Source organism: Sitodiplosis mosellana, unplaced genomic scaffold, assembly GCF_009176505.1.
Source record: "Sitodiplosis mosellana isolate CC-2019 unplaced genomic scaffold, AAFC_SMos_1.0 Smas_scaffold_6268, whole genome shotgun sequence".
Classification (NCBI taxonomy): Eukaryota; Metazoa; Arthropoda; class Insecta; order Diptera; family Cecidomyiidae; genus Sitodiplosis; species Sitodiplosis mosellana.
Window position 1 is genome coordinate 1 of NW_022601509.1, and position 14,046 is coordinate 14,046.

General features: G+C 35.0%; 3 protein-coding genes across 3 annotated transcripts; 1 reads left to right on the forward strand and 2 right to left on the reverse strand.

The window, feature by feature from the left end:
* Positions 1 to 2,570: 2,570 nt before the first annotated feature.
* Positions 2,571 to 6,197, forward strand: LOC129579600 (low-density lipoprotein receptor-related protein 2-like; the record flags this gene model as incomplete). Its single annotated transcript, XM_055469753.1, has 3 exons — positions 2,571 to 3,735; positions 3,855 to 4,102; positions 4,186 to 6,197. Coding segments are annotated over 3 exons (1,637 nt in total), but the record flags the coding sequence as incomplete, so codon positions are not given.
* Positions 6,198 to 7,001: 804 nt separating this feature from the next.
* On the reverse strand, positions 7,002 to 10,269 carry LOC129579598 (hemicentin-2-like). Its single transcript, XM_055469751.1, has 8 exons — positions 10,116 to 10,269; positions 9,648 to 9,787; positions 9,324 to 9,457; positions 9,017 to 9,256; positions 8,482 to 8,598; positions 7,966 to 8,398; positions 7,278 to 7,894; positions 7,002 to 7,160 (listed from the first exon to the last, which is right to left on the reverse strand). Exons 2-7 carry the CDS (start codon positions 9,742 to 9,744, stop codon positions 7,302 to 7,304), a joined length of 1,614 nt encoding a protein of 537 aa, XP_055325726.1. The 5' UTR covers positions 9,745 to 9,787; positions 10,116 to 10,269; the 3' UTR covers positions 7,002 to 7,160; positions 7,278 to 7,301.
* An 869-nt stretch (positions 10,270 to 11,138) lies between these two features.
* Positions 11,139 to 13,679, reverse strand: LOC129579599 (uncharacterized). Its single transcript, XM_055469752.1, has 5 exons — positions 13,612 to 13,679; positions 12,598 to 12,998; positions 12,465 to 12,538; positions 11,496 to 12,371; positions 11,139 to 11,432 (listed from the first exon to the last, which is right to left on the reverse strand). Exons 2-5 carry the CDS (start codon positions 12,705 to 12,707, stop codon positions 11,281 to 11,283), a joined length of 1,212 nt encoding a protein of 403 aa, XP_055325727.1. The 5' UTR covers positions 12,708 to 12,998; positions 13,612 to 13,679; the 3' UTR covers positions 11,139 to 11,280.
* Positions 13,680 to 14,046: the final 367 nt, after the last annotated feature.

Genomic DNA, 14,046 nt, shown 5'->3' on the forward strand with positions numbered 1-14,046 from the left:
ATCAATATTCTGCAAAATAGTGGGGAAGGCATATTGACCAATGAAATGAGATAAGTAGGTAAAAAGGGATGGGTTAGCACTTGACAAGATATTGGGAATGTGAACCATCAATTCGGCTTAAAGTTCCGAATGGTATGGAAGGTAGACAAGAGAAAAAGGGATTAGCATATGCTAATTGTTTTGAGTGCACATTTTGAGCACAAAGTGGCACCATAATGTCGGGTACGTCGGGAATTACGCAAAAAAGGAAGTCAGTTTATGACGAAAATGCATCAATTTTATTGCCCAACGTGGTACGTAGCTGAACTGCGCACGCATGTTTGTTGATGTTATACTGTATGGGGAAATTCCAAATGCAATTAGGAGATGAAAAAGACAAGAAAAGTAGAAACGAGACGAAAATAATAAAAATTATTGAGGATGCAGACAAATATTGAAGTCTGCAACGAAAACAGAAATGCACTTTTGGTGCTCGACGCATATTCCATTCATGCGAGACTATACCATATGTAGTCATAACGCAGTTCGGTACAAAATATGAATCGTGTAGTCAATTGATCGCAATGGCAGTGCCGATATTGCTACACTGCATGAAATGTATTTGTTTGACTAGTGAAAGAAATTATAGGGAATTCAAATTTTATGCTCATAATTTGCATTTATTCCTAAAACAGTGGCAGTAACTACAAATAAGTGCATAATATCTCAAAGCGCTAATCAAATTTTTATGAAAAAATGTTTTGTTTTTTTAAATTACATTATTTCAAGCTTTTTTCGTATAGTATTTTCTGGGTCTTGAACAGAATTAAAGTTACTTTTGGTTTTATGCTCATATTATTTAGTTAATCTAAACCAGTGGCAGTATATTTAAAACCAGTGGCAGTATATTTAAAAAAAAGGTAGTAAAACAAAGATCTCTCCCATCATATTCGCGATAAACAGATATACACACCAAAAATTTATATTTTTCATGTTGTGTTCTATTGAAGCGACAATTCATATAAATTTTTCAACAATAAATATCATGTTAATATCGGTTAATATCATAAACACATTTTATGTTCTATTCAATATTTTCTGCACGATATTTTACTTTCTACTATTCATGCACGATTACACTTTCTCACGTTTATTCCATATTATTATTCATTTATTTATTTTACCGTCTAATCACAGACTGAATATCATTATACATTTCATTTACAATTTGAATTTTACACAAGTAGTGAGACACTCCCGAATCGAACGGCCTAGCCACCAGTCCTAATGGCTTCGAAGTGGCGTTCTGTGGCCCCCGACCGTGTTCACCACTATTCACTATACATACAATTCTTCGAAAATACTGTTGTCTAAGTTGAACACGTTTCCACTAAATATTTGCCTTGATGCTGAGTCCAAGAACGATTGCCTTACTTTGTTAAAATTTCTACACGCTACAATAAATGGCTGATTACGAGCATAGTCCGTGCCATAAGTTTCAATTCTAACTAAATCTCTATTTCTTACATTTCTTTGGTTTCTGTTGTCTAATCGTCTTGTATACACAATTCTTTCCCTAAGTGCTGTGCAAATCAACTTTCCTAGGAGGAGATCATAGATTAATAATACTGAGGCATTTATACGCCGCCTCCAAAGTGGTTGAATATTCAAATTGTCACATCTAAATTGATACGATGGCAACCTGTAATTAACATCTCTTTGGTAAATTCCTCTAAGTGCCCAGATTACAAAGTCTTTTTGAACTGATTCAATTTTGTCAATATAAGACTGGTGGTATGGATGCCACACTACACTAGCATACTCTAACTTCGATCGAACTAATGCACAATATAACATTTTTGCTGATTCTATAGTAAACTTGTTTTTCAGTGTTCGCTTAATAAAACCTAGTGCACCGTGTGCGCTAGCTACTGTCGTATCAATGTGAATGGCGAATGTGAGTTTCACGTCAAAAATGACACCCAAGTCTCTGTGTGACTCAATTCTATCGAATTTGTGCTGCCCATTGTCTATCGTGTATTCATATTTCCGTACGGTGATGTTCTTCGCATATGTCATAACGAAACATTTCTTCAGATTCAAGTAGAGCTTGTTGATCCTACACCACTCGTACAATTGGTCAATGGTCATTTGGAATAAGCGGGCATCGTTCGGCGACGTGATTCTCAATATGAGTTTTAAATCATCGGTGAAAACAAAACAAGTGCATAAGGAACAAAATCAACAATGTCATTAATAAAAATAATAAAGAGACAAGGTACTTCCCAAGATACTTCCAGCAGGCAGTAGTTCACCATTTGCAGCAAATTCGTTGAAGTTGACCGATTTTTCACAAAACCATACTGGTTCTGGATGATTTTGCCATTCACAAATGCTTGAATTTTATTGTACACAACCCGGGTGAACGCGATAGGCGTTGATGAAAGACTACAGTCGTTCGATGAGGCTTCCATAATTTGTATGTACATTTTAAATACCGAACGCCTAGGCTTTCATTGCTATTCTCACTTCTTTCGTGCATTCGTAGCAATGAACGCCTAGGCGTTCAGTTGTATGTGAAACGTACACAGCTCAGCTCGAAGCCGATCCCGTGTGCCAAGCGGAAAAACGAATTGAAGCTTTGGATTACAATGCTGAGACACAGATCATCTTCTGGGCTGACAGTTATGACAAGACAATCAAACGATCGTACATGGTGAATGCACAGAATGGTCAAGCCAAGATTGGATTCGCACAAGATTTGAACATGAAAGGCAATTCAAAACCAACGGCTGTGGCAGTCAATTGGGTGGCTGACAATTTGTACTGGACTGAAGTCGATCGAACTGGATCGAAACCAAGAGGTCGTGTACTTGTTGCAAAGACAGATGGCCGTTATAGAAGAGCTGTTGTAAGTGCTGGTTTGGAAGTGCCAACATCAATTGCAGTCAATCCACAATTGGGACGAATGTACTGGGCCGATGCCGGTTCAGCACCAAAAATTGAAGTTTCATGGATGGACGGTTCGAAGAGAAGACCACTAATCACAGATGCTATTCGCCATCCGGCCGGTTTGACCATTGATTACGCACAAGAGCATCAAATTTACTGGGTCGATACCAAACTGAATACAATCGAAACGATGCGACCGGATGGAACATTGAGAAACACCATTTTGAAGGGTGAAAATCTTCGGCATCCGATTTCATTGGATGTTTTCGAATCGAATGTTTACTGGGCAACTCGCGATACCGGAGAATTAGTGCGACAAGATAAATTTGGTCGCGGTGTTCCAGTGACGCTGCAACGAAATCTAGTTAATCCCTCAGGCATCAAAGTTTATCACGAATACCGATACAATACCACGCTCAAAAATCCATGTTACAAGAGTGGATGCTCGCATTTGTGCTTGCTTGTGCCAGGTGGCCGACGATGCTCTTGTCCAGATAACACAGCTCCGATAACATCGCATCGCAGCACGGCCGAAGTAATTTGTGATGCGGCAGCCGAACGACAAAGACCATTACCAAGAATTTGCCCGTGCGAAAACGGTGGAATGTGCCAAGAGGACGATTCGGGTGATTTGATGTGCGTGTGCTTACCAGATTTTGCCGGCCAACATTGTGAACGATCAATGGGTAGCTCATACAGCCACGGAGGCGGTGCCTTTGCAGCTGTTTTCGTTCCAATCATGGTTATCGCCTTGGTTTCCCTTGCCGGAGCCGGCGTTTGGTATGTCATCCGAAAGAGACCATTGTAAGTACATGGATGAACCATTTTGTTTACCTTCATCTCTGCTAAAACAAATGAACTTAAATTTAAAACATCCGAATTTCAAATTGATAAATAATTAACTGTTTTTTTCATGATTTCAGTGGTAAAATGGCTCGATTAAGCAGCTTATCGCCGTCACAGAGTGTTTCATTCCGTCACGGAACAAATGTTGAGTTCAATTCACCAAACTTCAATCAAGCAACAAACGGGCCGCTCGATCCAAATGTGCCACCGATGGAAGGATACAATCTACAAGCGGTCAGTCATAAGTCGAGAGATTTCTCGAATCCAATGTACGATGCCGTTCAAGCGGGTACAAACGTCGACCCCACACTGGGAAATGGCTCTGGTGAGTAAACTCAGGAAAAACTCTTTAAAAATATTCAAGCGAAGCATCTCTTAACTAAAACGGAATTTTCCTCCTGTCCGCAGGTATTTACGAAGTGCCAACAGAAGTATCAAAAGATGGAAAAATATCGGGTTCAAACAGTAGTCATGGACCGTTCACTGAACCAGTATCAGCAATTCTAGCTCCAAGTAGTATAACACACAAAACATCACCAACGCTACAATTAAAGACTAAGAAACTAGATCCATCAGCCGACACCGGCAAAGACACACAACATCTGGTCGAAGAGGATAAGTCGGATTGCTGATATTATTTATGGTTTAGGTTAGGACGATAAGCCAAACAAAAACAAGAAAATAGAGTGACATCCATGGCAGCATTCATGAAATGCTTTGCCAAAAAGACAGAATAAAACAAATAACAATTCATATGAACGAAAATCAAAATTTTCAAATAGGAACAAACAAAATAATAGGTGAATTTAGAATGTAAAATCCCACAATGAGCTGCAACGTCAACGGTTCATCTAGAGGTGTTGTAAGAAATGTTTGTGTTGCAAAAGACATTGAAACTGATGTAGGCAAATTTTTACTATATATAATTGCGATTTGCGACACTATGTGCAGAACAAGAAAAGAACAAACAACACCTAAAACCGATTTTCCTCGATTCAATTTTAAAATTGCGATTCGGCAAATCGAAAAACAACACACATACACACGAACAACACATTCTAAAGTAAAGCAATTTCTAATTAAAGACATACACACATATGCAGAGGAAAAAATATCATCATTTTGAATGAACAAATTGTAAAAAAAAAGATCAAATGTACATCGTGTTTTCTTTTTATTTAAATGTCTTTTTGCGATAAAATAGGGAAAAAGTCGATTGTAAATAAAAACAATGAAAAAAAATAAAATGAAATCATAAATGTTAATTAAATGGCGAATTTATAAAACGTAACAAAAAAAATAGAACGAAAAAGAGCGAGAGAAAAAAAAAGATGTCGAAATGAGAATGTGAAATAGAAATATCAAAATGAAGAGAGAAAAAAAAACAAGATTTTTAAGCAAAATTATCGAAAATGTGTAAATACACCCCGGAATTGTGCATCTGCGTGGATTAAAAGATTTCTTTGACTTTTTTTGTTGCAAATCGCTTCAAGGGAATTTTTTTTAGTTTACACAAACGATAAAATTAATGAAAAAGAGAAGAAAAACAAATGAAAGAAATGAAATATATATATTTTTATACGCGGTAATGAGCAGTTTTCAGAATGAATGCGCTAGAGAATATAAATCGCAATAAATTGTGGATGAAACAGAGTAATTTAACTTTATGAAAATTATGAAAATAGAATTGAAACGTATCATTCCTGTAAATGTAAATGACAACTCTTTTTTATGCCATCACCGAATCTCGTTGAATTTGAATGGCTCGGCAACAAATGGGCAATTCAATTGAAATGGGATCGAACGATGACGCGCACACACACACACAAATAACTATTTCCTTTTTTAATAATTTTCCATTCCAAATGTTTTCCAAATGTTGATTTTTGTTTATTGTGGAACGTAAATCTGTTGAATTTTTCAGTTTTTTTTTTCTTATTATCATTAAATAATATAAATATTTTAACAATTATTACACTATCAAAAGAATATATAAATGAAGAAATGAAAAACAAATGGTATAGACTCGATGTACGATGACGCGATATTAGATGCGATACAAACTGTATCCTGTATTATGTAATAGTTTAGAGAGAAAAATAAATAACAACAAAAGAGAATATAAATTGAAAAATGAAGAAAAAAAACAGCCCAGAAAAACTATCATGGAAAACCTCTATTTTTCTGTTTGTAAAATAATAAAATAAAAAAAAAATTACTGAATTGCAATATTAAGTGGATAGAGCCAAGAAAATGAATAATAAAAACGATATTTTTACGCGATAGGTCAAAGTTATGTTAACAATGAAAAGTATGAGCGAAGCTCGGAAATCATTTTTTCTCCTCTGATTTTATTTAAACGATTGAATTGAGAAAAATTGTCATTTTCCAAATAAAACCGACAAAAATCATGAAAAAAACATCGCCATTGCGTTTTATTTTTTATTTTTATTTTCAGACTGTGGTCGTTCGACTCGCGAGTTTACAAAATCTGCATTCATTCGCTGTGAATTGATTTTGGTCGACATTTTAACTTTCTATTAGAATGGTTGTTGGCGTGCATCATTTGATTCTCATTTGACACCAAGTGTCTCTCGAATTAGAAGTCTTAAGACAGTCAAGTATCAAGAAACGCCTTGCAATGTGTTCCAATATAATTTCATTTTAGTTCACCTTCGTCAATTTTGCTATTCAACTTGATTTGGTAATCTTTCATATGATTTTTTTGTAGCATCGAACACGCCGTAAATCATTTTTTCATCAGTCGGAAAATTATTTATTTCGTTTATATAACTGAAATTTGCCAATTATTTTTCCACGTCAACAGAGTTTGAACTTAAATATAACAGAGTTCCGCTAACTGAGCTGGTATAAAAAAATGAAGTCGATTGATTGAATCTAAAACAAATAATTCAAAATCAATGCCTTCAATTAATTATTATAATAAAACCCACAAATCAAAATATTGTGAATTTTCTTAGCGTGAAAACCAAATACAGCCGAGCTGTTATGAAAAATATAATAAGTTTACTGGTTTTAGTTCATTGCCGCTAAAGATGTTCGTATTTGATTGACCGCTCAATATTCGTACGTTCGGCTCCATACTACGACAAACCAATTGCTGTGTTAAATCAAAATTACCATTGTTTTAAGGATAGTCCTTGGCTTTAACGGATAGTAATTCGTTAGTTTTCTGTTTTAAAACAAAATCATCCAACTCAAAATTGATATTATGCTTGATTTCTATTTGTATTTACTACGTTTCTACATCAAATTAGGAGACAAATCTAAACAAAATATCTAACATGCTAAGGTATATTTTTATAACAAGAAGTCGGGTGTCATTTGTCCATTTGAGATGATCATGAATCGCTTGAAATTTTCTGCAAAAATTGTTTAAAAAATCAATCAAACAATTGTTGTAGAATACGAAGTGTCTTTGAAATGGCTATAGCCGTTCATTTCTATCAACTGATCTGAAAATTGAATCTGTAGCTCACCTTTGAGATTGTCGCAAGTGCAATTCAGGGTGTATTGCTCATAACAAGCTTTGGTTGAACCGAAACTTTGATATGTTTCTTTTGAGTTCCACTTTTATTGCCAGCACGACAGACATAGATTCCTTCATCGCTGCGACTGACATTGTGCTTATAGTGAACGATCCCATTTGGCACATATTCGTTTCTTGAACTGATTGTATTAGGTCCATACCATTTCACATCCAATGGTGTTGATGCATTCACACTACAGTACAAAGCCAATTGTGTGCCTTCGACTACGTCCATTTGTTGTACATTCGGCCAAATGGAAATGACTGGCCGTTGTTCTTGGACGATGATTGAAATCATTTCGCTTACTTTTCCCGCGATATTCGACGCTTGGCACTCATATTCGCCAGCTTCTTCGACAGTTATATCTCTGATGATCATTAAACCAGCCGGACGCCATGGCATTTGCTGTTCAATTCTATATGAAAGTGGTTTCAGATCACGACGAATCCATTGTACGTTTGGCTTCGGAAATCCAGCCATAACGCGACAATCTAACATTACTTGTTGACCTACGTCCACCACTTGTGATTCAGACGGATAGATTTTAATCACTGGAACCTTTCGTGCTGCAACAAATATTTTTCAATAATTAATAAACTGCATTGCATAAATTATTTAAAGATTTTCAAACAATTACGTTCAATGGCAATAAAGGTAGTAGCTGTAGCATTTTGACAATTTTCCTCGATTGTGCATTGGTAAATACCATGATTTATGGGTTGTGCATTGCTAATTTTCAACACGTTGCCAATTTGTTGTACGTTTGGGCCAAGGTTTTTGTCATACATTTTCTGCCAAATCGCTTTAACAAACTTCTTTCCAACGGCTTTACAAGGCAATGTAAAGTCAGTGTTCTGCTCAACTGTATATTGATTGGAGAGTCGTACACGTAATGGCTGCGGTGTATTGTAAACGACATGAGCGAGCTCACTATCTGATTCGAATGCAGTTTCTTCATCGGAATCGATTTCTTCGTTTGATTTATATATTTCAGTTTCAGATTCGAAATCATCAGAACTATTTGGCTCAGTTGGCTTGATCCATTCAGTCGTCGTTTCGGGTGTGCAATTCTGCTTAAAGAATAATAAAATTATGGCTAAAATCTTAAATGGCTTATGGTTGTAAACTTATATCTACTGCGGGAACTTCTTACCAATTCATCTTCTCCATCGGGACAGTCTTCACCATAGTCACAGATCCATCCCCTCGGAATACATTTTCCAGTGCTGCATTTGAACTCATCGTCTCTACATTGATTCTCCAAACAATTCTATTCAACGGAAAAACGGTAGTTAAGAACGATTTGGAATTTTATTTAAAGCAAACACAAGTCGTAAGTGCTTCACTCTTCCAGGTATTTCTATACAAATTTCCATAAAATTATACGATTATTGTTGTTTTTATAGACGGCAGCGTCACGGACATGGTAATACTTGGTGCTATATATTGAATATAGTAACAGCAGTAACAACGGCATCAATGAAAGCAATGCAAATATGTGAAGAATAATGAAATGCTGTAGTTTGCCGCGGTTGTTATAAACAAATGTACAACACTCAAGTGCAGTACGTGATGTTGTTGTTGGTGTCGTCCATGAAGCACAGAAAGCAACAACAATCGTAATTTTTCAGGAATTTAGCATAGAAATACATAGGAGGGTGATACACGCAATATTGACAATTTCTTACCAATTCATCGTCTCCCTCAGCACAATCCTCATCTTCGTCGCAAATCCATCTCCGTGAGATACATCCTCCTGTACTACATTTAAATTCGTCTTCTTCACACAGCTGTGAGAGCGTGGAACTGGAAATGTCTTCTGTCGTACTGATAGGTGAAGGTTCTGAGGGTTCAGGTGATGAAGACTCGTCGGAACGGTCAAGCTCATTTGTCTCAATCTTCAATTCAGTTGTTGTTTCTGTGCAATTCTACTCAAAGGATAGAACAATTTTAGGCGAAATCAAAGCTGTTTCTTTGTAAAAACTCAAAGTATACCGATATGCAGATGTCATTAACGGCGAACACACATTGACCACAATCAGCAATTGTAACAGGGTAAGATTTTGAGGATTCAGTTGATTCAATGGAACTCAAGTGTGCAATAGCCTCAGTCGGAGTAGATTTTTGATCTATGGTTGTTTTTAGTTATTATCAATAAGATACAATCGAAAATGTTTCTCTTAATTTATAGTTAGCAAGCCAAAATCGACTCATATTTTGAAATTTAATTGAATGAATTATAAATTTGATTTCGAAGTAATGTCAGTTTTAATTTAAGATGTAACATTTCGGAGGAATTATTTTCAATAAAATACATGCCTTCTATTGTAATTGTTGTTGATTCATCCCATAGTTCCGGTGTTGTTGGACCACATAATATGACTCCAAAACATAAAAACAACACAGCTACTTCCATGTCTTGACGAAAAACTTAGCACCAATCAACAGCAACTGAAGCACTGTGAAGTAAATTGATGTGAACTTAATGCAAACTATTCAAAACTCGTGAATCACAAACTTAAAATCAAAGCATCCACATAGAAGCAAATAGTTTGATAAACTTCTTAAAGATTTGCCCTTTTTTTACAATCAACAACACAAAACAGAATGAAATCAATCTAAAAACATTAACTTTGATCTGTATGGTCTTTAGTGGACCACAAATTGTTCTAATCAAAATTTTGTGTTACGGTTTTTGAAATTTTACAATTCAATTGTTAATGAAACTTAAGCCAAACATGTTAGGCTTCTGTTAAGAAGCCATACACAGTCTAAAAATTAACTAACAGTTGAAGAACCGATGAATGTTGAATAATATTCTACTGAATGAGCGATCGAAGAGAATAACAAAAACTTTACTTGAACACCGTCAAATTCGAATGGAATAAACATTGGAAATAAACCTAATCGAAGCGAGCTGCATTAATATATATTGATTTGGAATCTGTTTGGACGTGCTTTTTTCTGTATTGAATAGTCGCTTGGCGTCACTCATGCTGGAAAATTGGACTAATAAAAATAGAACCTCATAGATGTTTCAAATTTTTAATTTCGTGAACGTGATTATTTTCGAATTCAGCGACGTGTATCTTCGATATTTTTTCTTTCTATTTTCGCTGAAGTGCTAAAATTACCTCAATCGTTATTAGTTTAACGTGATTGATGAGATGCTTCGATAATATTCTGAATGATCTTATTAGAGATTTTTCTTCTGTTCTATTAAAGACAATTTATGCGAATTTTTTTCTACAAATGATTCCATTAAATTGGAAATAACTTTACCTTTTTAGGAGTTAAATTGAATAAATGCATACATTTCTCTTGGTTCCTGGAAAAAGTTTTGTATTTACTCCATTCGAATGCTTTTGTTTGAATCAAATGTAATAAGAAACATCACAGGTATAGTTATTTTAAATTAATTAGCGAAATAATACTCAACACAAATAAACTAGGGGTTTCACGCAACTTAAAATTCATCTAAAATTTCAATATTTCTCTCTTTTCTCTAAAATTCTCTGGGATTCACCAAAATCCGTATTATTTCGAAATATTTCAACATTCACCTTGATAATTATGTTCTGGAAGTGGGTTTTGGTGGATCTTCAGGATGGATCAGACTGGGTTTAACAATGCCCTGGTCCATCCCGAGGATCCACTTCCAGAACCAGGAGCGGTTTTGAACAATCCTGAGGATCCACCAAAACCCACTTCCAGAATTTTTAGATTCAAAAAATTCTAAAAAATTCGAGTTTATGAATAAAAAGAAGCAATATCTATAATTTACACATAAAATGGTTATATTTCCAGCTATTTAGTAAAATCTTCGGCCTTCGAGTTTGCGTGAAACCCCTAGCAAATAAATTAATGCAGAAAAAAGCTATAAATTTAATAAGATTTTTGTAGAAGAACACAAATAAATAAAAAAGAACACTCAACGGTCAACAGATCTGTTTCAGTTGTTTCTCTTGACCATATTCTTGTCTTTATAAAATTTTAGCGCCATCTCAGCGACCAAACGTCGGTTAACTTTTCCCGTAGCAGTTCTTGGAATTGAATTGACAAAATAAACTCCACCTCGAAGTCGTTTATGATCAGCAAAAGAATCTAAAATTTCATGAGAGATATTTTATATTCAATTTTAATATTAAGTAAATGAAATAATCTTACTCGATACAGCGTCATAGATGAATTCTTCGGTGCAAGCTGAATTCTTGGTTTTAATGATGACAGCGGCTGGTGCTAAGACATATTTCGAAATCGGGACTGGTACCACGCACGACTCGTCCACTCCATCTATTTGGTCTAAAAATTGCTGTATTTCGTTTGGAATTATATGGTAACCCATATACTTGAATAGCTCTTTCTTTCGATCAGTAATAAATAGATCGCTGTTTTCATCAAAATGAGCAATATCCCCAGTTCTGAAGAAACCCTCTCTATCAAAGTGTTGACTTGCATTTCCATCGTCTCCCAAATAGCCTTCGAACATAAATGGATCTTTCAAATACAGTTCACCAGACTCATTCACACCCAACCGATCTCCTTGTTCATTCACAATCTTGGCTTCACAATCGCCGATCAATTGTCCAGTACAATTGTTTTTCGAATGATACAGATTGATTGCCACTGTTCCGCACGTCTCGGTCATGCCGAAACTATTGCAAAACTTACTACTTCCCAAATGGGAATTCATCTTTTCAATAAAATGTAGAGGTACTATTGTACCAGCGCAATGTAACATTTTTAAACTTGATAAGTCAGCTGTTTTGATTTGCGGATGCTTTAGCAACTGATGGATTTGTGACGAGTCATTTAGAAAAGTAACGTTTACATTGAATTCTTGTACGAGTTTGAAAAATCGTTCCGGTGTGAATGCGCCTTGATTGACAACTCGTCTTGCTCCACTCAATGTCCCACTGATTAGAAATCTTACTCCGGAAATACCCCTGAAATGGGCCCATCCCAACATAGTATCTCCTACTTCAATCAGTGCTGAATATTTTCGCAATTTGTCAAGAACATTTGCGTGCGTTAGAGGGACGGCTGAATAAATTTAGAAAGAGGAAGAAATTCAATTAATGATTGAAATAAATATCATAGGAAATGACATAAAAATTGAATTTATTATTAACTGACTTTTCGGATTTCCCGTTGAACCAGAAGTATAATTGAAAAATGCTACATCCTTGGTAATATTTATTTCGGCCGGTCTGCAAAATAAAATTTAATTTGTATTTCAATCATGAAAGTACTCTATCTACCAACTTACACGAAATCTGAATCATCATCAGTCTTTTGCAACAGATAATTCAATGGACGAGCATCAACTGTTTGATCATCAATAATAAAAAAGTCAGCAGTTATATTCATGTCGATCATGCATTCCTTCAACAAAGTATAACATTCTCGATCACAAATCACAACTCTTGGTTTCAAGTAACTCAGTTTGGGACGGATCTCAACGCTTCCATATATTGGATTCTCTCCATTTACTGCACACCCTAAGCATAATGCAGCATACACAACTGGAGTAATATCTGCATTATTTTTCGTGCAGAAATAAATCAAATCGCCTTTTTTACACCCAAGATTCCGAAGACTTTTCGCCGCGCATATTGTTAATGAATATAAATCATTGAATGTTGCACATGTGCCGGTTTTCGCACAGATCTAAATAAATATTGTAAAATTGCTATATTTAACGTACTGTTTTCTTCTTTAAGTTATTATTATACCCGTTCATATTTTCAAAATTCAACCTATTGTCTTTATAAAATTGTTATTTAATGTTTTCGACTTTGATGAACAAACAATGAATATACATTTTGGGAAACGGCAGTTTCAATAAAATTAAACTTGAAAAAGTGCTCCGTTAGAAGCGAACCAAAAAAAAGTTTTAATAAAAATGAAAGGACCAAAGTGGACTTGGATTTTATTTCAAGGTGTCTTTGAGCTAAAATCTATGGTTCACTTTTATTCAACACATTTCTTAATTTCGATTATATTCTCCCATTTCTCAAAATGCATTTTCATTCCCAACAATTCAATTCAAGTAGATGATAAAAATGCCACAAAATAATTCACCTGAGCAACTCGAGGTCCATTCTTTTGGAGAATTTTTAAAATTTCGCTCCCCAAACTAGTTTCAAGTGCAAAAGACGTCGTTTTCACACCATTCCATTGTTTTTTTTCTGCATCATATGTGGTACGAAACATTTCTGCTGATTTTTTTAATTCTATTTATGATATGATGTGTAGAAATTATAAACAATTGTTCTTTTACTTTTTAATTAATCTATTGTTTCGCATTGGTACGTTAACAGTAACTTAGCGACTGTCTCATTGGGTGAGGTGCTGTAACTTAAATAGATCTTTCTATCTACATATGAGCTGTCTTTAAAATGGAAAAGAAGACCGATTATCTAATCATTTATAATGATAATCAAGCTATGTGATCAGTAACAAAGCACTAATTTATGATATGATGATAACTTCTATGAAATGAAACACTTTTTTTTACTAAGTGTTTTTATTTTATTTTTAAATTGATCAAATGCGGCACAAGCAGAGCTATGTCTTGCTTGGCTGGTGAGTTACAGAAGACTAAATTCTAGAGACACATTTTTTTCCTAGCTTAACTAATTGTTTTTTTTATCAATATTCTGCAAAATAGTGGGGAAGGCATATTGACCAATGAAATGAGATAAGTAGGTAAAAA